Source organism: Lathyrus oleraceus, chromosome 4, assembly GCF_024323335.1.
Source record: "Lathyrus oleraceus cultivar Zhongwan6 chromosome 4, CAAS_Psat_ZW6_1.0, whole genome shotgun sequence".
Lineage (NCBI taxonomy): Eukaryota > Viridiplantae > Streptophyta > Magnoliopsida > Fabales > Fabaceae > Lathyrus > Lathyrus oleraceus.
In genome coordinates, this window is record NC_066582.1 from 45585260 (window position 1) to 45607036 (window position 21777).

At 39.4% G+C, this 21777-nt stretch overlaps 1 protein-coding gene across 1 annotated transcript in view; it reads left to right on the plus strand.

Annotated features, from left to right (window-relative positions):
• The first annotated feature begins 20525 nt into the window (after positions 1-20525).
• Positions 20526-21777, plus strand: part of LOC127138798 (uncharacterized) — an 83656-nt gene continuing 82404 nt past the window's right edge. Inside the window, exons 1-2 of the mRNA XM_051065332.1 lie at positions 20526-20776; positions 21032-21113. Coding sequence (XP_050921289.1) covers positions 20762-20776; positions 21032-21113 — 97 coding nt within the window. The 5' untranslated portion in view covers positions 20526-20761. The remainder of the gene's footprint in view (positions 20777-21031; positions 21114-21777) is intronic.

Here is a 21777-nt window from a genome sequence, read left to right on the forward strand (position 1 = left end):
AAAAGGAAAAATCTATCCTAATGGCAATGTGAAACCTGTGATCTCATCGAGTTCCAACTTGGTTACACCCCATATGTCCTCAGACTCTCCATGCTTTCTGCCTTCTGAACATGACGTTTCTGATTGATCCCTACCGGGTATTATCCATGATGCTTTAACCAAAGCGTAAACGATCATGCCAGACGCAGTCATTCGTTTCAATCCCTCTTTTGCCTGGACCGCCCTTTCGGGTTTTCGACTTGTCGGGTGTACATTTTTCACTTTTTCCCTAATTTTTGCCCGAACCTTTTCTTTCTGTTTTTTGGTTCGCCGGGATGCCCATTTTTGCCTGGACTATTTTGTTCTTTTCGTCCAGCGGGTCTCTTTATACGAAGTATTTTTTAACTGCGTCCGCATTCACAGGGGATGGAAAATCCTCGCCATCCATGGTCGTTAACAACAAGGCTCCGCCAGAGAAAACCTTCTTGACCACGAATGGACCTTCATAATTCGGTGTCCATTTGCCCCTTCGATCGTTATGAGGAGGAAGGATCCTTTTCAGCACCATATCACCTACGTGATACACCCGAGGTCACACCTTTCTTGTCAAAAGCACGCTTCATCCTTTGCTGGTATGACTGCCCATGACAGAGGGCTGCTAGCCTCTTTTCTTCAATCAGGCTCAACTCTTCGTACCGGGTCCTTACCCATTCCGCCTCTTGCAACTTGACGTCCCTCAGGACTCTCAAAGAGGGAATCTGAACCTCTGCTGGTAACACCGCCTCCATTCCATATACCAATGAGAAAGGAGTTGCCCCAGTAGATGTACGCACCGACGTTCTATACCCATGCAATGCGAACGACAACATCTCATGCCAGTCTTTGTAGGTTACCAACATTTTCTGCACAATCACACCGTCGGTGCATTCAGACGTTATCCAGGCAACAACAGCTCATTCACCTTAACCTCCCCATCAGACATCAGAATCCGTTCGGATTCAGGGTCAGGCCCCTCCTCCGGGATCGGTTACTCTCAATCTTTCGATTAGAGTACCTCAAGATGTCCTCATCAGGGAACTCAAACTTCCTCGGTTGATAATCTTCTACGGGTTGTGGGGCGATGTAATCAGACAATGCACCCCTTGATCGCTTTCTGAGAGTATCACAAATCAGTCAGCATTCTTTTGCACTCTCGCAACCTGTCCGGTCAATGCTGGATTCTCAAACCCATACTTGATCGGACCCATCTCGGAAATTCACAAAGTGGTATGAACCAGCATAAACTGTCTCAGTCGGCGAGCAGCCTATGCCAAAGTACAACAAGTTTTCTCGAACAGTGAATGTATTGTTTCACAGTCGGTAAACTTTTTGCTAAGGTAAATTGCATGCTCTTTTCGACAAGACTAGTCATGCTGACCCAATACACCTCGTAGACCCCTCGAAGGCTGTCAAGTACAGATTAACAGTCTCTTTCCATAGGAGGCATCAGAATCGGAGGCTCCTGCAAATATTCTTTTATTTTTCAATGCCCCTTGGCAATCATTATTTCACCTGACCGTTTGATCTTTCTTTTCAACATCCTGAATATTGGTTCACACGCGGCTATTAGATGAGATGTGAACCATGACAGGTAGTTCAATCTTTCTAAGAAACCACAAACCTCTCTTTTTCTGTTTTTCCTCGGTTCAGGCATTCTTATTGTTCTTTTCTCTTGTTTTTTTCTCTTTTTTTTCTTTTTTTTTTTCTTTTTTTCTTTTTTTTTTCAGGATGAACCTCGATTCCTCCCTTACAATGAACCCCCAGCAGCTTACCGGCTCGCACTCTGATAGTGCACTTATCTGAATTCAACCTCAGTTTGAATTGTCTCCACCAGTCCACCGACTTGCCCCGGTCAGCCAGATGCCCCTCTCTTGTTTGGGACTTTGCTATCATGTCATAACATAGCATTTGATCTCATGATGAATCATATCATGAAACAAAGTCACCCTGGCTCTCTGATAAGTAGCACCGACGTTCTGCTCCTTTAGAGGACAGTCTTCTTTCCACGGTAGCTTGCGCACAATGACATTGGTATCTGCCCTGGCATATCCTGACACGACCAGGTGAAAGTATCCACATACTCCTTCAACAAGGCTACCATTCTGCTCTCGACTTGCCTCTGAAGCGGCCCCAATTTCACTTCCTTCCTGACCTCGGCGGTGCTTGGAATAACAATCTCAACCTGCTCCGCATGCGGCTGAATCACCTTCTCCTCTTGTTTAACATCCTGGCTAATTCCAGCAGATCACAATCTTCTTCGCCTTCTTCGTCAGCCTGATTGCTCGGATTGTCGAAGTCATATGAGGGGTAACCAAATTGTTATCAATGAGATCCGGAGAATTATTTTTGAATTTGGAACGAGACAAATCAAAAAAAGAAAAATGAAAATAGGCATTGCCATTTTTATTTGTTTTAAAACTGCAAAAATAAATGAAAAACAGGGAACACCGCTTTTTGACTGAAAAACATCCATTTATTAATGATGCAGAAAATGCAAATTTAAACATGAGGTGGCCCTTACAATGGACCATTACGTGTCGGGCAACACGTATGGCTTTCATGCAAATAAAATCAAAGCAGAAATCATTACTCTTCCGGACGAGTGACAGTGCTGATCTTTTTTAAGCCTTCCAGCTTCCTGGTATGCACGGCTTTATCCAACCATCAAACTTGCAGTTACCATCAGTCTCTTCACCCACTGTATAGGCGTAATCCGAATCTTCAGTAATTGCACTCACCATCGCCTGACCATGCGCCGGCATGGGATTAGCATTAACATTGGGAGACGGTGCAAAATTAATGGCTTTGGAATCCACCAGGTCCGGGACAACATTCTTGAATGCTCTACAACCCTCAATGTTATGCCCCGGTGTTCCAGAATGAAATTCACACTGGGCGTTCTCATCATAGTTAGGAGGCTTCTGATCTGATCTCATCGGAACCATCGCCCTCGGCTGAACCAACCCAAAATCCATCAACTCTTTAAACAGAACAACATATGTCACGAGTGGCCTGTCAAAATGACGATCAACCCCCTTTCCTTTCACTTGACTCCCAGCTCCCTGTATCTTCTGTGGAGTTGTCTGAGGTTGCTGTCGGACTGACTTTTTACCAGCAGGGATGGTTACTGCAGCAGTGTGCTGGTAATAACGACCCCTACCGTGTCCTCTCTGGGCGTACACGGCACTCGACTCACCCTCATCCTTGTGCTGGTCATTACCAAAGGATTTCTTCGGTCCAGATGACGAAGCGTTTCCTTGCATGTTCCCCATCTTCAGCCAGTCTTCAATCCTCCCCACCTTTTCGGCAATTACTTTCTGCCCCAAGGCGAACTCTCGCATGACATCAATCAGCTCTCCCATCTTCTCTTTCAGCTCGAGAACGTCAGCGTTGGACGGATTCATCATTCCTGTGTCAATCAAACAGGTTAGAAACTGACACCTGCAAAACAGAAAACAAGTTATTATGCATGAATGCAGTGTCTATCCACATGAGGAAGCTTCTGTCCTTTGATTCTGATTTCATCGAGACAGACAACATTTTGACATCCATATTCTGAAATTCAAGATGTCTCTCAACCAGATTCTCAATCAATAATACTCCCCATATGGCTAGACGTGAGTTTGAGTGCAGATGAATGCCAAATGAGAATGATGCAGATGTATGCAATGCACTGTGCCATCCTCCAAGTCCTCTGATCATCTGTTGCACTGAAGCCTGATCTCTGAACTGATCATAACCATCTGAGGGATGTACAATCATCAATCAGACCCACGGGTTCCGAAATAAACGAAAGAAAGATACATCATCATCATCATTATCCTCTGAGCAGGCATACCACCACCATCTGAATCGGCCCGGGGAATCCTGAAATAAACGGATCCCCACTGATAAATAACTCGGCCCGGGGAATCCTGAAATAAACGGATCCCCACTGATAAATACCACGGACAGCACTCCGGCGTCCCAGAAATAAACGACCATAAATCCGACTTATAAATATGACTCTGATCCACGAAACAACGAGTCACCATCTGAGTCACCATCTGAACATGCATCTGAAATAATCAACCCTCCCCTCACAGGTAAATTCTTAAACAGGTTATCCTAAGGCGGATAATAGTCTCGACAATCGGGCAGAGATACTCAATGGGTTTGCCCTTTCGGGTGTGCCATTGCAGCTCTCCTGAGATCGTCTAAACCAAAGATCCGGGAAATGATCGGTCACCAGAGTCAACAGCTCAAAAGAGATAACCCGACCAAAGTGGAAAACCCCACTGGAAGAGCACTTCTCAGATGAACCTCGTCCGGCTTGTGGTATGTCACATCGCAACATCATGCCCAACCGACATGTGAGCGACACGAGACCACGCTAATCCTAGGTGTATACTCGGGCCTGGGTTTTAGCCCCACTCAGAACACCCACCCCAAACAGAGGAACCACCTGCACAGAGGACGGCAACATGATAGTATGATGCATGCAGACATTAATGCAAATATAGATACACACTGGTTAGAATAATAAATGCAATAAATAAAACACAATAAGCAACCCAAACCAATCCTAAAACGCTAGGAAGGACTCGCTTAGGGACGATGGACCAGCATAGGTCTACATCTCGCTGTCCCCAGCAGAGTCGCCAGCTGTCGCATCCGCGAAAAACAACCGGCGGGACTCAAATAAAAACACAACACAGAGCCGCCACTGCGCGTTACTTATCCCATGATAGGGAAAGGAAACGCTCAGAGAAACCTGGAAAGGAAATGGTCTCGCGACCAAAGAGAAAGGGTAAGGGAGTCGGTTACGCAAGGGGAAGGTATTAGCACCCCTCACGTCCGTCGTACTCGACGGGATCCACGTTCTAAAATAAAGAATAGGTTGCTAAAACATCACACACACGGGGAACGCAGGTGGGGTAAAGAGAAGGGAGCTCGATAGGACATCGCATCCTATTCCTACATATCTCGTCTGGAACGAGAATCAGAGCCACTGTAGTTCGGCTTACGCACGCCAAACAACACAAAACGCACAAACAGATGGCAAACATGGAGCCCGACAACCACTTGATGGAATTACGTCGGCATCCGAACCAAAACACGCACAAAACGGCAAACATGGAGCCCGACTGCTAATCACTGGGCTTACGTCGGCATCCGAACCAAAACACACAATCAGACAACAAGTAGACGCACACAAAAAAGAAAAAGGTTGCCCGGAGTGGTCTCGCACGACCACCTGCCTACATACCTCGTCTGGAACAAGGATCAGGGCGATGTAGTTCCCCCTCAAGGGAAAGAAAAAAACATACAAGCTAGTAGGGAGTCGGGAACTCGAGCCTACAAGTCAACAAGCAAGCCAGAAGAGACGCTGAGACGTCAGAAGAAACAGCACACACAGACTAATAGGGAGTCGGGAACTCGAGCCTGATAGCTGCCAAACAAAACACACGCAAAAAAGAAAAGGGTGCCCGGAGAGACCTCGCGCAGTCTCCTGCCTACATACCTCGTCTGGAACGAGGATCAGGGCGATGTAGTTCCCCTGAAAGGGACTGAATTGCTAGCCAGAAACCAGGGGAAGACACACTACTAGGGAGCTGGACTCGAGCCTAGTGTTGTCATGCATCGTTGCCCTAAGTTCAGTTTTCTATCCTACTTGCATAAGCAAACTACTCCTATCCAGGAAAGAAGCAAGCACACAAGCATACAGAATGTAAGCATACATCAAATGAGAACAAGCATCTCAAACAAGCATGTCAATCAGATATCCACATAGCACGCACTATAGCCAAACAAGGGGGCTCAATCAATAGGTTTGACTGCCGAAGCGAGTCGTCTGTACGGGCTGGGTTTGCTCTTAACCTTGCCATTACGAGGCTAAGGTGAAGCAGATGAGAGTTGAAGTGAGGATCAGACCTCACAGCTCTTATCCCTAACCAGGGAGAGCTTCTGACAAATGAGCATGGGTCCAGAATGGGGGAACCCTTCTATACTCAGAGACTCTGACACAATGTGCACTGCACAAGATCTTGGGCTTGTGATCTCAATGCTACAACCATGTAATGGGAGCAAGGAGAAGACTCACAGAATAGTGGGGGATAGATTGCATATCCCTACCTTCCACCAATTGCCTTGATTAAGGACTTTACCTGCTTAGGCACAATATTAAACAATCACAAGCATCGCCTCTTAAGGAGGACTTCAGATAGTTTGCCCGGTCAAATAACAGACCGGGTCTCCAGACTACATGAAGTTAGGAAGTTATACCTCAATGCAAGTTGCTTAAGCAAAGCAAAGCAAAAGTTCACAAGGAACTGAGCAACTAAAAGTACCTGGAAACAGTCAAACACAGTTAGTACTCAGACAGACAAAAATAAACAGCAAGTATTAATCAGTCAGACTATACAAACCAAGGCACACAAAGGCAAGCTATGAGCTCAAGCCCAAGCTTCACAACCTACAAAACAATGTTATGTTAGTGTACAAACATCAAACAACATCATTTCAATCAACTTGGATCATTCTCCATGAGCCTTATGCTATTCATCCTGAAAAATCAAGCAAATATTAGCAACTAGACCACTAGGCCAAGCCTAGGGTCCAAAAGCAAGAAAAATTCCTAAACAGCAAGGGATATCCAACCAAAGTCAAATTAATGTCAAACAAAAGCCAACACAATTAGTCCCATGTCCATATCATTCATCATGTTCATTTTATGCATAAAACAAGTCAAACTAGTTCAAATGGAACACCAAACATCCAAACAGAACTATTGCATTCAAATCCATATCAAAACAAATCCAAAAAATCTCAAATAAATTATACCTAAACAGGACCTAATCCAGGTATGGCACACCAAATTTCAGCTTAACTGGGCAAAGGAAACCATGTCAATGAAAATCAACAAAAACAGACACAATTACATGCTCCAAATCACAACATCAACACATGCATTCACTTCAAAAATTCATAAGTCCATGAAAACAATAAAGAAATGATTGGGACCAAAAGCATCATGTTCTATCATGTGTCTATAACCAGCAAGCCAAATTTCATGTTCATTCAATACCATATGAGCATTTCACACAAGATCTACTAACACATGTCACACAAGCTTGCACAATTGACCAACAGAGATGAAAAATAGCAATCAATTTGAAAATGCCACATAAAATTCCACAAAAATTCACATAGCATCTTAACATGTTGATGAAACATTATGCAAAATTTCACATCATTTCACCAAGTCTAAGTCACTTAAATAAATCCAGCAAGTTGACATAATGAGGTGTGACACCAATTGTCACACCTAAGTTCCAAAATTCATAACTCAAACACCAGGAATCAAAAATTCACAAAATGTACATGTAAATCATCATCAACCAGTCTACAATTACCACAAAAATTTTCAAGAATTTCTTTTATACTATGAGCATTTCACAATCAAAATGGTAGAATGTATCAAATATAGCACATGTGAAACAAACCTAAGTCAAACACAAATATTACCATGCACAACTTCAACCAATAGGTCAAAAAATTTCTACAGTCAACAAGGAAGTCAACACAAAAATTCTCACATTTTTCTGATTTTTTAATGATTTTTTATGAATTTTCTAAAGTGTTAATGATTTTTTTAAGAATTTTTTAGAATTATTATAATTAATTAAATGCTCCAATGGCAGAGTTGTAAATAGTGGAGCGCGGGGGCGGTAAACGTGTTATTCAAAAATTCAAACGCAATTTTGGATCAAACACTCAAATATTCCCAGAAATCCATCGTCTTCCCCAGAACTCCTCAAGAACGCGTGAATCTCAAACCATCACCAAAATGGACAAGTGGATATCCGTTGGACTCGTCTCACTACGCACAATCCAAATATCAACCTAATTTAACCTAACTATTCCTAAATCTCCTGAATCGATCAACTTAGGGTTTTGGTTCGAAACTTAAATTCCAGATTGCATGAGCCACAGTTCACCATTCCTAAAACTACAAACATCACCATGACCTACATGAAATGCACTACACAAAGCACATGCCAATCGAACAAATCGTGACATTCGAAATTTTGACATACCTGATGTGCAGTGGCTGTTCGTGTGGCCTTTGCGCTCAATTTAGTGAAACAGATGGAGTAGAGGCTCGTGGCAGTGAGATGCAAAGCTTAGACCCAATTGGTTTCACTCCTAGTGCATGAAAACTCGATTTGCCATTGATGGAGCTTGTATGTGCAGTCACGATCCACAGCTTCTTGCCTTCCAAACTTCACAAACAGTTGATGAGGATGATGAAAGGAGATTGATGCAAAAAGAAATTCGAAGATTGATCAAGATTTGGAGAAGTTTGATGAATTTTTAGGTTTTGTGTTCTTGAAGGAATTTGAGAGAATGAAGAGTTTTCAGATCTGGTTTTGGGATGTGTGATTTTCTGTTATGATTAGATGATGATTATGAATATATATGATTGCTTAATCACCACTTAACCATGTTTAATTAACCAAATGGAATGTGTTAGTGAAATGGTTAATTTTCAAGTTAGGGACAAAATGGTACTTTCACATATAAGCCAATGCCAGCTCATTGACAGCTCACACACTCTCAAAATGACATGTGTGAGCTGTTGCAACTTGTTTCACTCTCATTGGATGCATATTTCTCATTTTCACTATGTGATTGCACTTTGTCCATTTTTGCAATTTCATTTCAATGGCCAATTTCCAAACCATGAAGCCTAGCCATGTTATGATGATTCCAACAGCTTTCAAATACCATTTATGAGGTGTTGCAAAAATCCCCACTCAAAAATTCCAATTATTTCACAAGTTGGACAATTTTGCCCCTGGTCCATTTAACTGTCCAGTTGAAATTTGACTTTTTGCATTGACCACTTTTGAGAAAATCCAATTATGCACCATGAAAGTACATGTCAAATGGAGTTTGTGCATATAAAGAACTTGCAATTTGGACAAACCATGTGGAAGTTATGCTCTCCTGATTATGGGTCATTTTTGAATTTCACTGAGCCATAATTTTCCAACCATACATGGGATTTTCAAGTTCTTGGACTTTTTGGAAAGGTGAGAACAAGACCTACAACTTTCATGTTGAACAATTTTTTATTTGAAGCTTCCTTAGACACGTGGCTTTGAGGTCCAAAACTTTCCATTTTTGGAAACTTCAATTACAAGTCACTTTCTATTTTTGGCAGTTTTTGTTCTGACTTGATTTTCTCCATTCTTAAGCTTTGAGATGTCATATAACACTTGTTTCAACATGAATGAAGTGTATCCAACTCATTTCCACCTCCAAATCCATTGGATCATGTACAGTTGACCACAATTGACTTTTCAGCTGATAGATGAATCTGGCAATGCATAGATCAATCTGAACCCCAATCTCCAACTGAAATGGCTCAAGGGTGAAACCCTAGCCTCAATAAGCACAAAATAATCACATAATGAACCCCATATCCATCATAAACCTCATCTCCTGATTATGCCCTGATTGGCCCAATACAACTGATTAGGGTTGACCAGTGGTCAAAACCCTAATCTCAAGGAATCTGCTTCAACACTTGATTCTTCTGATGATAACCAACCATGATGATGATGATGTATCATTGCAATCAAGATGAAGACCAACATCCATTGAGAATCATGAAACCCTAATTCACAGTCCAATCCTCAGATGGCCAATGATCAGTCAATAAACCCTAGGCTTGCACTTTGACTCCCTCATTTTCTGATCAAGACTTGTGGGGATGGCTTGCACAATGTAACCACATGATATGCAATATGCAATGCCTAATGACCTAAAATGATATGTACAATGTTAATGCTAGTCCCAAGAGAGGAGGGCAAATTTTGAGGTGTTACAGCATGCAGTCTAAGACTTTTTGAAAAATTATGACTACACCTTAGTCTCTCAAGGAAATACAACTCAAAGACTAACTGTCAATAACTTCTTGAGATTCCTGACTAAACTTAGTCTCTCAAGAAAATTAACCAAAGGTTAATATAAATAAGGTTTGTGTTTATAAGTCGCTTCAAAAAGTAGATACACAAGTTTAAAACAAATATTATATTTAACAAAGATATTCAAAGAAGATGTTCTAAGTGTATGAGTGTGAAAAACACTTATTTTATTTTTCTCTTTCACGTATGTTCTTTGAGTGTATGCGTTGATATACAAATCAGTTAGTTACTTTCCCAATCTTTAAATACCCTTTTATATAGGAAGAAATATATTCGTTAGAGGATGAAGTTGGAATATCCTTAATGTAATAGTTGTATAAATGCAACTTCATATTGCAACATTAGAGTGACACTTGCAGCATAAAGTTTGTGAGGATAATGGGACATGAAAAACTTCTTTAGTGTATAGTATAATACTTTACATAAAAAAGTAGATTTGCTTTTGTAGTCCAGTCACATCAATCAGTCGTTGGCCTTTGGATTTATCCTTCTAGTCAGAGGCATCATATACAAGTTGATGAAGCTTGAGTATAGTTCAAAATCTGTCTTCAGAACTTTGTGAGACTTCAGAGTCTTTGGAGTTCAGAGTTCTGAGACTTTTAGATGCTGGTAGTCATTGTCTTTATCAGAGTTTATATGGATAGTTTATGTGCACAAATGTTGACTTGACAAAACAAATGCTTAACTTCCTTGTAAACATGCTATTAATATATTCTTTGGTTCAGAGTTTGAACGTCTTCAGAGTAAGAATTTGTTCTCTATTTGTTGCACATTTAGCAAAATAATTAGAGTACACAATTATTCTTTACACTTTGTTATCATCAAAACTCAAGGATAACTGTAGAACCAAACTTGTTCCAATAAGATTTGTCATCGGCTAAATCTATAAGTATGAGTGGTTCCCCTTTGACTTTTGTGTATTTGAGTCTCTTTCAATGTCGCTCAATTTGGCGAACTCTTGCATCCGTTTCACAAATCGGTTCGACCAAGTCTTGACTTTTGTTATTGAATGAGCCATCCGTTCCACTGATGTAAATGGTATAGGGGATCCCGATTTCAAATAAACTTGAACAAATGTTGTGACTTTGAAAGCCATCAAATGCATATAATACACTCATTTGGATTTTGAGGTGGGGCGGTGCACAGGGGGAAAGTAATGCATAAGAAGTTGGAAATACCTTTGCAACCGAATTCATCAAAGCGGTATCGTAATCGGTAACACACCTCCAAAGCCTAAGTAATACTCTCCTATTTTTCACTCTCTAGAAATGCAAACCCGACAAAATATGTCTTATCGGTAGAGGTAACACCAACCATTTATAATAGTGGAAGTCTGTACTTGTTGGTCTTATACATTGAATCAATGACGAGCATGGTAGGAAACATGTTAAACAACTTGATAGAATGAGGATGAGTCCAAAGTATATCTCTAACAATTATTTCATCCTCGCACGTTAGGTACCCGAAAACATAACTATTATTCTCCAAAAGTTTCAATAGCTGTTGCATTTCACTTCTACCCCCTTAGTGCCTTGTTATATTGGTATCGAATATTGTACACTTGTTTGATATTTGAGATATATTCGGGTCTTTTACTTTTCAAAGTTGCAAGTATATTTTTCGGTTGAACCAAATTCAATGTCATGTCTAAAATGTGTGTCTTTCTTTTCCGGCATGAGGCGACACAAAATTGGATGACCGACTAATTTTTCACACAAGTCATGGTTATGTAAACCACATATGACATTAAATATCCATGTCTTATATGCAAATATATAACGACTCAACTTAAGGGGACACTCACATTTTTTTGAACCGGTGTCATCTCGTTTAATATTCCAGAGAGGAGGTATATATTTCCTACTTCTTTCACATGTCATCGTCACAAATGCACCTCTTATATCTGAATCATTATTGGACCTTCCGATTACCATATTAAATCCTATTTTGGAGGCCTTTGTACAGATCCATTGAAGCATGTAATCACAAAATTCAAAGTATTACTCATTTTTAACTTGGTTGCCAACATCTACCTCCTTCATAACAACATCTTTAACATCCAGAGACATAACATGTTTGGGGAAAACATCGGGATGCACCATATCTAATGAAAACAGTTACAGTAATAAAATTCAAAAATTGTTAAAATTGTAAACAGAGCTGAAAAAATGAGAACATGCAGACTACAAAGATGCATCTCCGTATGGATTCATACAGAATCCAAAGATGCATCTCCAGATTCAACGCACATTTTTCAGACTAAAAACAAACTTAATGTGACCATTGAAATTTGAAATGAATGATCTTTACTTGAAATTCCAACTTCTTTTGCTTATTTTGATGTGATGAAATACAAGAATGAAGATTTGAAGTGAACATTTTGATTGTGAATGAAAGAGTTTTTGGAGAGGATTTGAAGTGAAAAAGAAATATGTGCATGTGATCATGCAGATGACTCTTTTATCAAAATCACATTTTCTTATTACGAATATGCATATCCGTAAATACCTGACATGCAAAGGTGACAAATATTTCAAAATCCCGCTCCAAACCTCTGAAAATGCATCTCCATAATATCTACTAGACTGCTCAAATATCAATATATTTGTTGAAAATATCTATAAATGCATCTTCGAAATAAAATTTTGTTTTATTCTAAGGTGACACTCATTTGATACGTCATAAGATGGTGCAACAGTGCTTCTGAAAATATATCTCCAAAATCAAAGATATATTTTAAATTTAGTTTAAATAGTCTTTTGGTCCCTGTAAGTTAGCGAATTTTTGAGATTTTTTTATCCAAATACCCCTAATTTAAAAAAAACAAACAAAAACCCTGATTTCAAAAAAAATCCCAAACTACCCCATTTTTACCCCACTTTTAAGAGGAGACGTCTGACCAATTGGCGTCAGCTCCTAAAGTTAGAGAGGAGGCACCAATTAAATTGGTTAGGGCACATGGTGCTACCAATCCAATTGGCGCCCATGTGTTACTTTTGAGAGGAGGCGCCAATTGGTCTGGCGCCTTAGTGCGAAATGCATTTTTTTTTGTTATAAATATAGATGTTATATGAATTGTTTTTCCACATCTCATTTCATCATTTTGCAAACATGTTTGGTGTTCGTCGCCGCTATGGAAAGATGATTTATTCGAGAGACAAACCTCAGATGTTGATGCTCTTTTGAAACATCACTACTTTCGATCAACTGAAGAGGGAACTGGTTCGTTGGTTAGATGGAAAAATGCCAGAAGGGGGAAAATTAGAAGTATTGAGAGACTCAATAATATATTTGGTTGGATGCGAATAAAAACTGATAAGGATGATAGGGAAATGATGTTTGGACGAGATGACATCAATTTGATTGTTGTAATTAGTTAGAAATATTCTGTTTTAAGTTTGCTTATGTTGTGATGATGTTTGTTGTGGACCTTGTTGTAACAAAAAGTTAATATAAAAAATGAAGGTTACAAAAATCCAATGTTACAAAAAAATTATGACTCAAATGTTGCTCCTCGATTGGGACAATTGTTCTTATTGTGTCCTGGTTGATGACATATACTACATAGTCTTATCATTTTATCTGTCGTATGCATTTCTATTTTAATACGCATGCTGTTTGGTCGTCCTTTTTTCTTTCTTCGCATCTCGTTGTTGTGCCAAACTATGTCACTTTCATGTGGAGGCCAATATTCCTCCTTGGTAGCACTGAGAAGCTTTTGTTATACACATTCATGATGGTAATATCATTGTAAACATCAGACAAATGACTGTAAGCGTCCTGGCGAGTATGTGCGTATGTCGTAATAACATGGGCGCAAGGAATGCGGAAGGCCTGAAACTTTCCACACTCGCACCAACTTCTGTTTAGTTTGACAACATATGATAAATTTTGTATCCCCTTATTATGGTCCATTGTTTCCTATACACTGAAATTTTTCCTATGACAGCCAAAGGTTGTTACCGCATATGTGCTAGCTTTGATGCTCTCCTCTTTCATCACTTTCATGCAACACTCACTGAATATTTGCCCAGACATTAACACCGCACTTCATCTTTCACCTCTGGTTACGAAGGTAGAAGCCAACTTATAATAGGTTGATCTGACCAAGGCGGTTATTGGCAGATTTCTAATGCCTTTGAATATGCCGTTCATGCATTCCACAAGGTTTATTGTCATGTGGCCCCATCGACAACCTCCGTCAAATGCCCTTGTCCATTGCTTTACTGGTATGTTATCCAACCATCTTCCTGCATATTCATTAGACAGTCTAATTTCATCATGGTAATATTGAAATGATGGTTGAGTTAGAGAATACCCAACATTCACCACTTTCTTGCGAAGGTTCTTATCTTTGATTGCACACATGAAGTTTTCTGTGATATGTTTAATGCAATAGACCTGGGTTGAAGGAGGATCATGTCATCCATTGTCATGGTTATTGTAAGCACTCTCAATGGCATCATGTCTATAAGAAATCAAGTAGAGATTGACTTGTGGAGCCACATGTGTTCTGAGATGTCGAAGAAAGAAACCCCAACCACCACCAGTTTCACCTTCAACCAGAGCAAAGGCAATGGGAAAGACATTGTTGTTACCGTCTTGTGCAACCGCCATAAGCAAAGTACCCTTGTATTTGCCTTATAACCATGTTCCATCAATTTGAATAATAGGTTTGTAGAATGCAAAACCTTTGATGCACGGGTCAAACGCCCAAAAGAGACAGTGAAAGATTCTATTTCCAGCAACACAGGTTCTGTCTGGCATAATTGCTGGCAATGTCTCCATAATTGCAACAGTTCCTGATACGTATGTTTTTAGTTCCAATAAAAACCGTGACAATTCTTTGTATGAATCTTCCGAATTGCCGAATACCTGTTCAACATCCTTTGTCCTCACAATCTACGCTTTCTTGTAAGATGAAGTATAATTATATCTTGTTCTGATATGAGATATAATTATGCTCACATTCACTGATGGATCTTTGTTAACAAGCGGCAAAATGTCTTGACATATCAATGCAACGCTTAATTTACGGTAATCTTATTCAACGTTAGTTGTAATGCAACTGTGAGGTGGGTCTATTGAAGCTATTTCCCAAGAGTTACTTTTCTTTTTATGAGACGCAGCCAACTGAAACTTACAAAGGATGTTACGATATTCGATGACATACCTCCTCAAATCAGTGCGTTTCACTATGAAATCAGCAGAGTTATTCATGCGAAATTTTTTGATAGCTCACACACATTCTTCTTTAGTGCGGAACATGTCTCCCACCTTTAACTCGCATGATCGTGGATACGGGTTATAAAAAACACTGTTGGATGTTTAATCATCATGCAGATCCATGTTTGTCATATGTTGAGGCAGATTGTAGACATGACTTGGAGGTAATGGCGCTGGTTGATCATCATCTTCAATGTTGTTGTTCAACATATGATCGACCTGTGTCTCGGTCTCTTCTTCTTCTTCATCAACGATGCTGACTTTTGCTTTTGCTTCTGGGTCGACGTCATCTGAGTATTGTGAATCAAATTCATCATATTCATCCTGATTAGTCATTTGAGATTGCTGAGATTGTTGAGATGGTATACTTGGTTGAAGAGTAATATACAACTCAATACAATTGCAACCAGAATGTTCGTGACTAACAAACATATATTCAACATCTTCATCATCTCGTACCTTTAGCGGAAAAAACTTGCATTCACTGTTCTAAAAAAAATGGATTTTGATACGTGATCTTTGACACAATACCATATCCTATGCAGGATTGAATTCGTTTTTTCAGATGCAAGAAATTTGAATTTCTCTTGATCGTAAGTCAGATGGTATCAGTGTTTCGAAAACAAAACACGTATAACTCAAACTCATATGTATCACCATTGCAGTGAACATTGACACTATATTTCGGTGAAGATGACATTGTAATATTTCTTGTGTAGATGAAAATTAATTTCCTACTGCAGATGAATGTGTGTTGATTGTTGGATGTAGATAGTAAGACACTTAAATAGGTAAGTGATATGTCTAACATGCAAGCAAGTCCGAAGTGATGTGTCAAACATGCAAGCAACTCAGACTCATGTTTCAAACATGCAAGCTAGACGAAAGTGATGTGTCCAGCATGCAAGAGAGAGGAAAGCCACATGTCACACATACAAGCCCTAGCTTCAAATGAATTGACGCTTGCTTGCAATGCTTGCACATGGGCGTCAGTCCATTTGACGACACCATGTCTTGCATGCAGACCTCGTAACCAAGCATGTAGAGCCATGCATGCGCCATACTAGCTCTAGATGTGTCATGCATGAGCCCAGGGAGACGCCAATTTGATTGGCGTTAGCATGTAGCAAATGCACATGGGCGCCAATTCATTTGGCTAGCACATGTAATCATATTTTTCCAAGCTTCCCTACTTTTGCATGTCACACCTTATAAATAGGCAAGAGATTCTCACATTTCTCCCACACCAACACTCACTACTTCCTCAACAACATCAAATCTTTCATCTACAACAACATCTTTCATCTGCACCAACCTCTTTCATCTCTGATAAGATATCTATCCCCACAATGAGCAAATCATACAGAGGAACAGTTGCAAACATAACAACTTATGTAAGCGTTTAATTCTTTTGTTATTTGTCTAGAATATCTTTTAATAACGTATCAACTTAGTAACGTGTTTTGTTGTTTCTTTTATAGGATGTTTCAAGGTTCCGTACTCGGGTCCACGAATATGTACACATGGACCCGATGATTCAACCTTATGTCGAACTCGCCAGTTTTGGACATATAAGCAAAATAATGTCTTAGTCAGTGGATAATAAATTCATTCTTGCATTATGTGAAAAATGGCGTCCCGAGACACACACATTCTGGTTTCCAACTGGTGAGTGTATCGTGACGTTAGAAGACGTCTACATGCTATTGGGACTGCCTATCAAAGATAAAGTTGTAAATGGTAAAACCAACTATATGAATTCAATTTGCATGGACCTCTTGGATGCTGATTTGTTAGATGATAACTCAAGATGTCAAGGTATACTCCTTTGACGCCTTAAGGTATACTATAACAACTTACATTTAGATGAGCATTCTATCGAAGAGACTCGAATAATAAAAACTAGGTGTTACATTATGCTTTTAATTGGTTCTTTTTTATTTCCTGAAGGTAGTGGTTCTAGTATGCATGTTATGTATTTACCTTTACTAAGACATGTAGATAGAATAGGAAGTTACAGTTGGGGATCCGCTTGTCTGACCTATCTTTATAGATCTTTGTGTAAAAATTCACACAAAGACACATCTACCTTTTCTGGATGTGCTGTTTTGCTCCAAACATGGGATTGGTCAAGACTACCGTCCCTAACACCCGTCAACAACAACTTTTTCACATTCCCGTATGAACAAAAGTAAGTTGTTTAAAATGCTATATATTTACTTACTTTACCGATTATTATCTCTAATTAATATTTTTACCTTTATGGTGCAGATGGTCGGCATGTGGTATGAGTTATAACAGGTGTCCTAGACACTGTATTACCCAATATCGCAATCTCTTGGATCACCTACGACTAACAAATGTATGGATAATAACCTAATTATTTCATAATAATTTGTTAATTCCTTTTACCAAGTTTATAATCTAACATACATTCACATTTCAGTTCATTTGACGTCCATACCTAAATTTGGATCATGACCATTAAATCAACGAAGAAGACACAATCGTATGGACTGCATGCACACTGATCATAAGATTCACCACTGTGGAGATACACAATAGTGATCGTGTGAAATTGTAGTTCGGTATGCTTCAACACATCCCAGATCCCCCAACAAACCTATGAGAATGGCATCTACGCAAAGTTAACGACCAATGGAACTTCAACCCATGGCAAAGCTTCGCTAAATCTGAGTGTCGCAAATGGAAGCACCGCCATGACCATGTCTTAACTGACGCTGTGATGCCAACCGAAGAAAAACCAAGTCATACTTATATGGCTTGGTACAAATCGGTTAGTTTTGAGTTCATCGCCAAGGATATGTACCTATATGACCCACGTCAGGCAACCTACACACCAGACGCCTCAACATCTAACCCCTAACAACATTGTCAGACCGACTACACACAACCCCATATCCGTCAAACTTTCCGTTCCACAAACACACAAACATACAACCCTAACATGCCATACACCCAGCCACAATACCAAGAGCATACCTCGTACCACCACCAACAACTAGATCATTAACCAGATACCCAACATCGCTTCGCACCCAACACATCACCCTACCAAAGTCGCCTTAGCCAAAACATTCAACGATCATTTAACACCAACTGTCCCTCCTCATACCATAGCCAAAAAGCCCAAGCATCTCAAAACTGAAACCTTCAACAATCCAATGTCTACCAAACACCACAACAACATTTCCAACCTTTCCTCGACACATCATTCACACCAATGTCTCCCTTCAATCGTCTCGGTCGCCCGCCAACAAGTCAAACACAACCCAACTACTCTGGCATGGGTCATGAACTCAGTTATGGAGGTACACCTTCGATGCATATACAAGACTATACTGATTTGTCTGACTATCTCAATAGGCCATCTCTTGCAGTTGGTAGTGATGTTCCTGGACCCTCAGATCCTCAAACACCTGGGGTGAATCATCAACGTGGGTTAGGGCCACGGGTTCAGGTAGCTAGGGGATGTGGGACCGGAGGTCGATTAGGTGATCCCGGTCATCAACATTAGACTTTTTTGTGTAAACGGGAATTAATATTAATATGAATTGGTCCGATTTCGAAATTATGTATCATGTAGATTATTTTTGAAAAAATTTACAAAACACACTGAGGTGCCAATCAAATTGGCGTCTCCCTTTAACATTTACACATGTGCGCCAATTGAATTGACTGCACCATGTGCCATAGCCAATCCAATTGAAATGACCGGGGGCTTCAACCAGATTTCGCCCTATGCATCGGGAATTGAATCAAGATCAACTGCTTTTTAATTAAGCTTTTGGATTTGGCTCTCGAATTTACTATTGAAAAGGAAGGGATGTTGGGCGAGGTGATGGCTCTCTTTCAAGATATGCATCTCGAACCAGGTCTCCAACCGGCACTGAAATTGGCCCTGCACTGGGGGTGCCCCTCCCCGGTCTCAAGAACTCGAGCGGTCTTAACTTAACTTAATAGGTACTGGTAGCCGATTCGTATTGTATAGCTGCTGGGAAGCATAAAGATCGATCAATGTCCTGATTGCAAGGCATTAAGATGTCAATGCCTAGTAGTGAATGTGTTCCCGGTGGGTCTATCGTCAGTGTTCTAGTGCAAATAATATATCTATGTTTTTCAAAGCACGTCAAGACCAAAACAAAGCGAACGGACGGCAGGTTACTTTGATCTCACGCGGGCCTATACTTCGGCAACTAAGAAGGGGGCTGGGCAATAAGGAGGCTCCTAGCTAAACTTGTCTCGTTCGCGAATGAACCCAACGTCAGGAAATGAAAGAGGCCGCCCTAAGCACCATGCCTGTTTTGATCCTTGTTCCCCTTCTCGCCTCGCCCTATCCGACTGGACACCACATCTCGTCTTCAACTCATTCCGACACTGTGAGATCCTATGGTCACGCCTTAGTCCGAAGGGCTAAACGGGCTTTTGGGCTTTATAAAGAAATATTAATATGAATTGGTCCGATTTCGAAATTATGTATCATGTAGATTATTTTTGAAAAATTTTACAAAACACACTGAGGTGCCAATCAAATTGGCGTCTCCCTTTAACATTTACACATGTGCGCCAATTGAATTGACTGCACCATGTGCCATAGCCAATCCAATTGACGTTTCCTCTCTAAGTTTAAGAGGAGGCGCCAATCCAATTAGTGTCTCCTCTTAAAAATTGGATAGATTGAGATTTTTTTTAAAATCAGGATTATTTTGAGATTTTTTTTTCAAAATCTGGGTTATTTTAGTAAAAATTCAATTTTTGATTTTGATTATTGTATTTTTTTTGTCTGAATCCCTATATTTCTTTATGTTGGTTTTAGTCTTAAAAAAAATGTTCAGAAATGAAACATTAAAAATTCGATAATTTACGGAGAAAAAAAAGTTATTTTAACCTTAAAATTTTTAATATGATATTTTTCATCCCATTCCATAAAGTAAAATAAGAAATTGCTTAATTTATATATTGAAAATGATAACTAAACCTATTTCCTATTTCGTATTAGACTCGTGACTTGTGCACAAGAATAGCCATTTGTCTACTTTAGTTTGTAGCAATATAACTTCTAACCTTCTAACATAAAGAAAATTATTATAGATCATATAGCTAGAGCATGTATCAATTACTACAGCGGTTCATTTTGGTTTCACAAAACAAGAAAGATATTCCTTACCTAAAAAAATCATATATATAGTAAAAATAAATAAATAAATAAGACTTCCGAAAAGGTGATAAAAATTTCATAAGAAAAAGATGATATTAGAAAAGTAAAATAACAAATTTGATTAGGGGGACCACCACTAAGCCGGTGTCAGTACCAGGTTCTTACAGAGCACGTCCTTACTCAATACTCATAATAAACTTTGAAGTTAACCGGGACCTATATAACCGATTCTCTCTCATTTCCTTCATTTCTTCCCTTTCTCGTCTATTGAATTGTTGAATCTCTTATACGTACGTACTCTCTTTCATTCTTCATTCCATTTCTTCCATCTAACCATCCACATCTCAGGTTCATCGCTTTCATCATGTTCGAAGCTCACGTAAGAATCCTCCATAATTTTCACTTGTAATTCATTTTTTCGCGCATTGATATTCAACCTGATTTTCAATTTGATGCGTGCGTTTTCGTAGTGTATGCGATCTTTCTTTTTAGGCTTCGGTTTCAATAATTTGTGATGTTTCTCGAACGCAGGCTTTGTATGATTTTTGTCAATTAACGATGTTGAATGCTATAAGTAAGAGTAAATTAGTTTGGAGACTATGCTTCTGTGTAGTGATGTTTGCTTTGTTGACAGGTACTGCATTTGCTTCGGAGATATTTGGGCGAATATGTACACGGACTCTCTTCGGAGGCCTTGAGAATAAGTGTTTGGAAGGGTTTGTTTTCTGCTATTTTCTCTCAATTTATTCTCTAATTTTTTTTTTTGATTTCCTGTGCTGAAATTATGCATTCTGAGCTAAATTAGCAGTTGTGGATTACATTCAACTTATCTTAGTTTGGAAATCTTCTTTTCTCCCCTTAATTTATACTTCACCTTGGAGGTGTTGTGAGTTGAAAGGAGAATAGATTATTCTCTATTTGCTGGATTGCTGATGCCGGATGGCATATTTGGTCAGAGAATAACTCTGGAGTTTTTAGATAGATATTTGTAGGACATGCTTGTTTTTCTAAGAGTATTTTTAGTTTTGCTGTCATTGGTTTCTTTGGGTTTTTCTTTAATATTTTATTTTTTATATGCAAATGAAATTGTTTTGCTCTTTGAAGTGATTTAACAACTATGGTGGTTAAGCATATGCTATATGCTAGACGTAGTTTCATTAACACACGCCTTTACATTTTAATATTGTATGCTTTTGCATGGAACCAAATTCAATATTGCGCCAGCAAATTTATTTTTATTGAATGAGTTCATCTCAGAATACAATGTTGGCTGAAGCTTTTTGTCATGAATGCTTGCAAAATTTCACATTACTCTGAAATGCTTTTTACTCCTTTGAGACAATCGATCATTGTTATTCCATCTAAAGGATCAACTCTGCA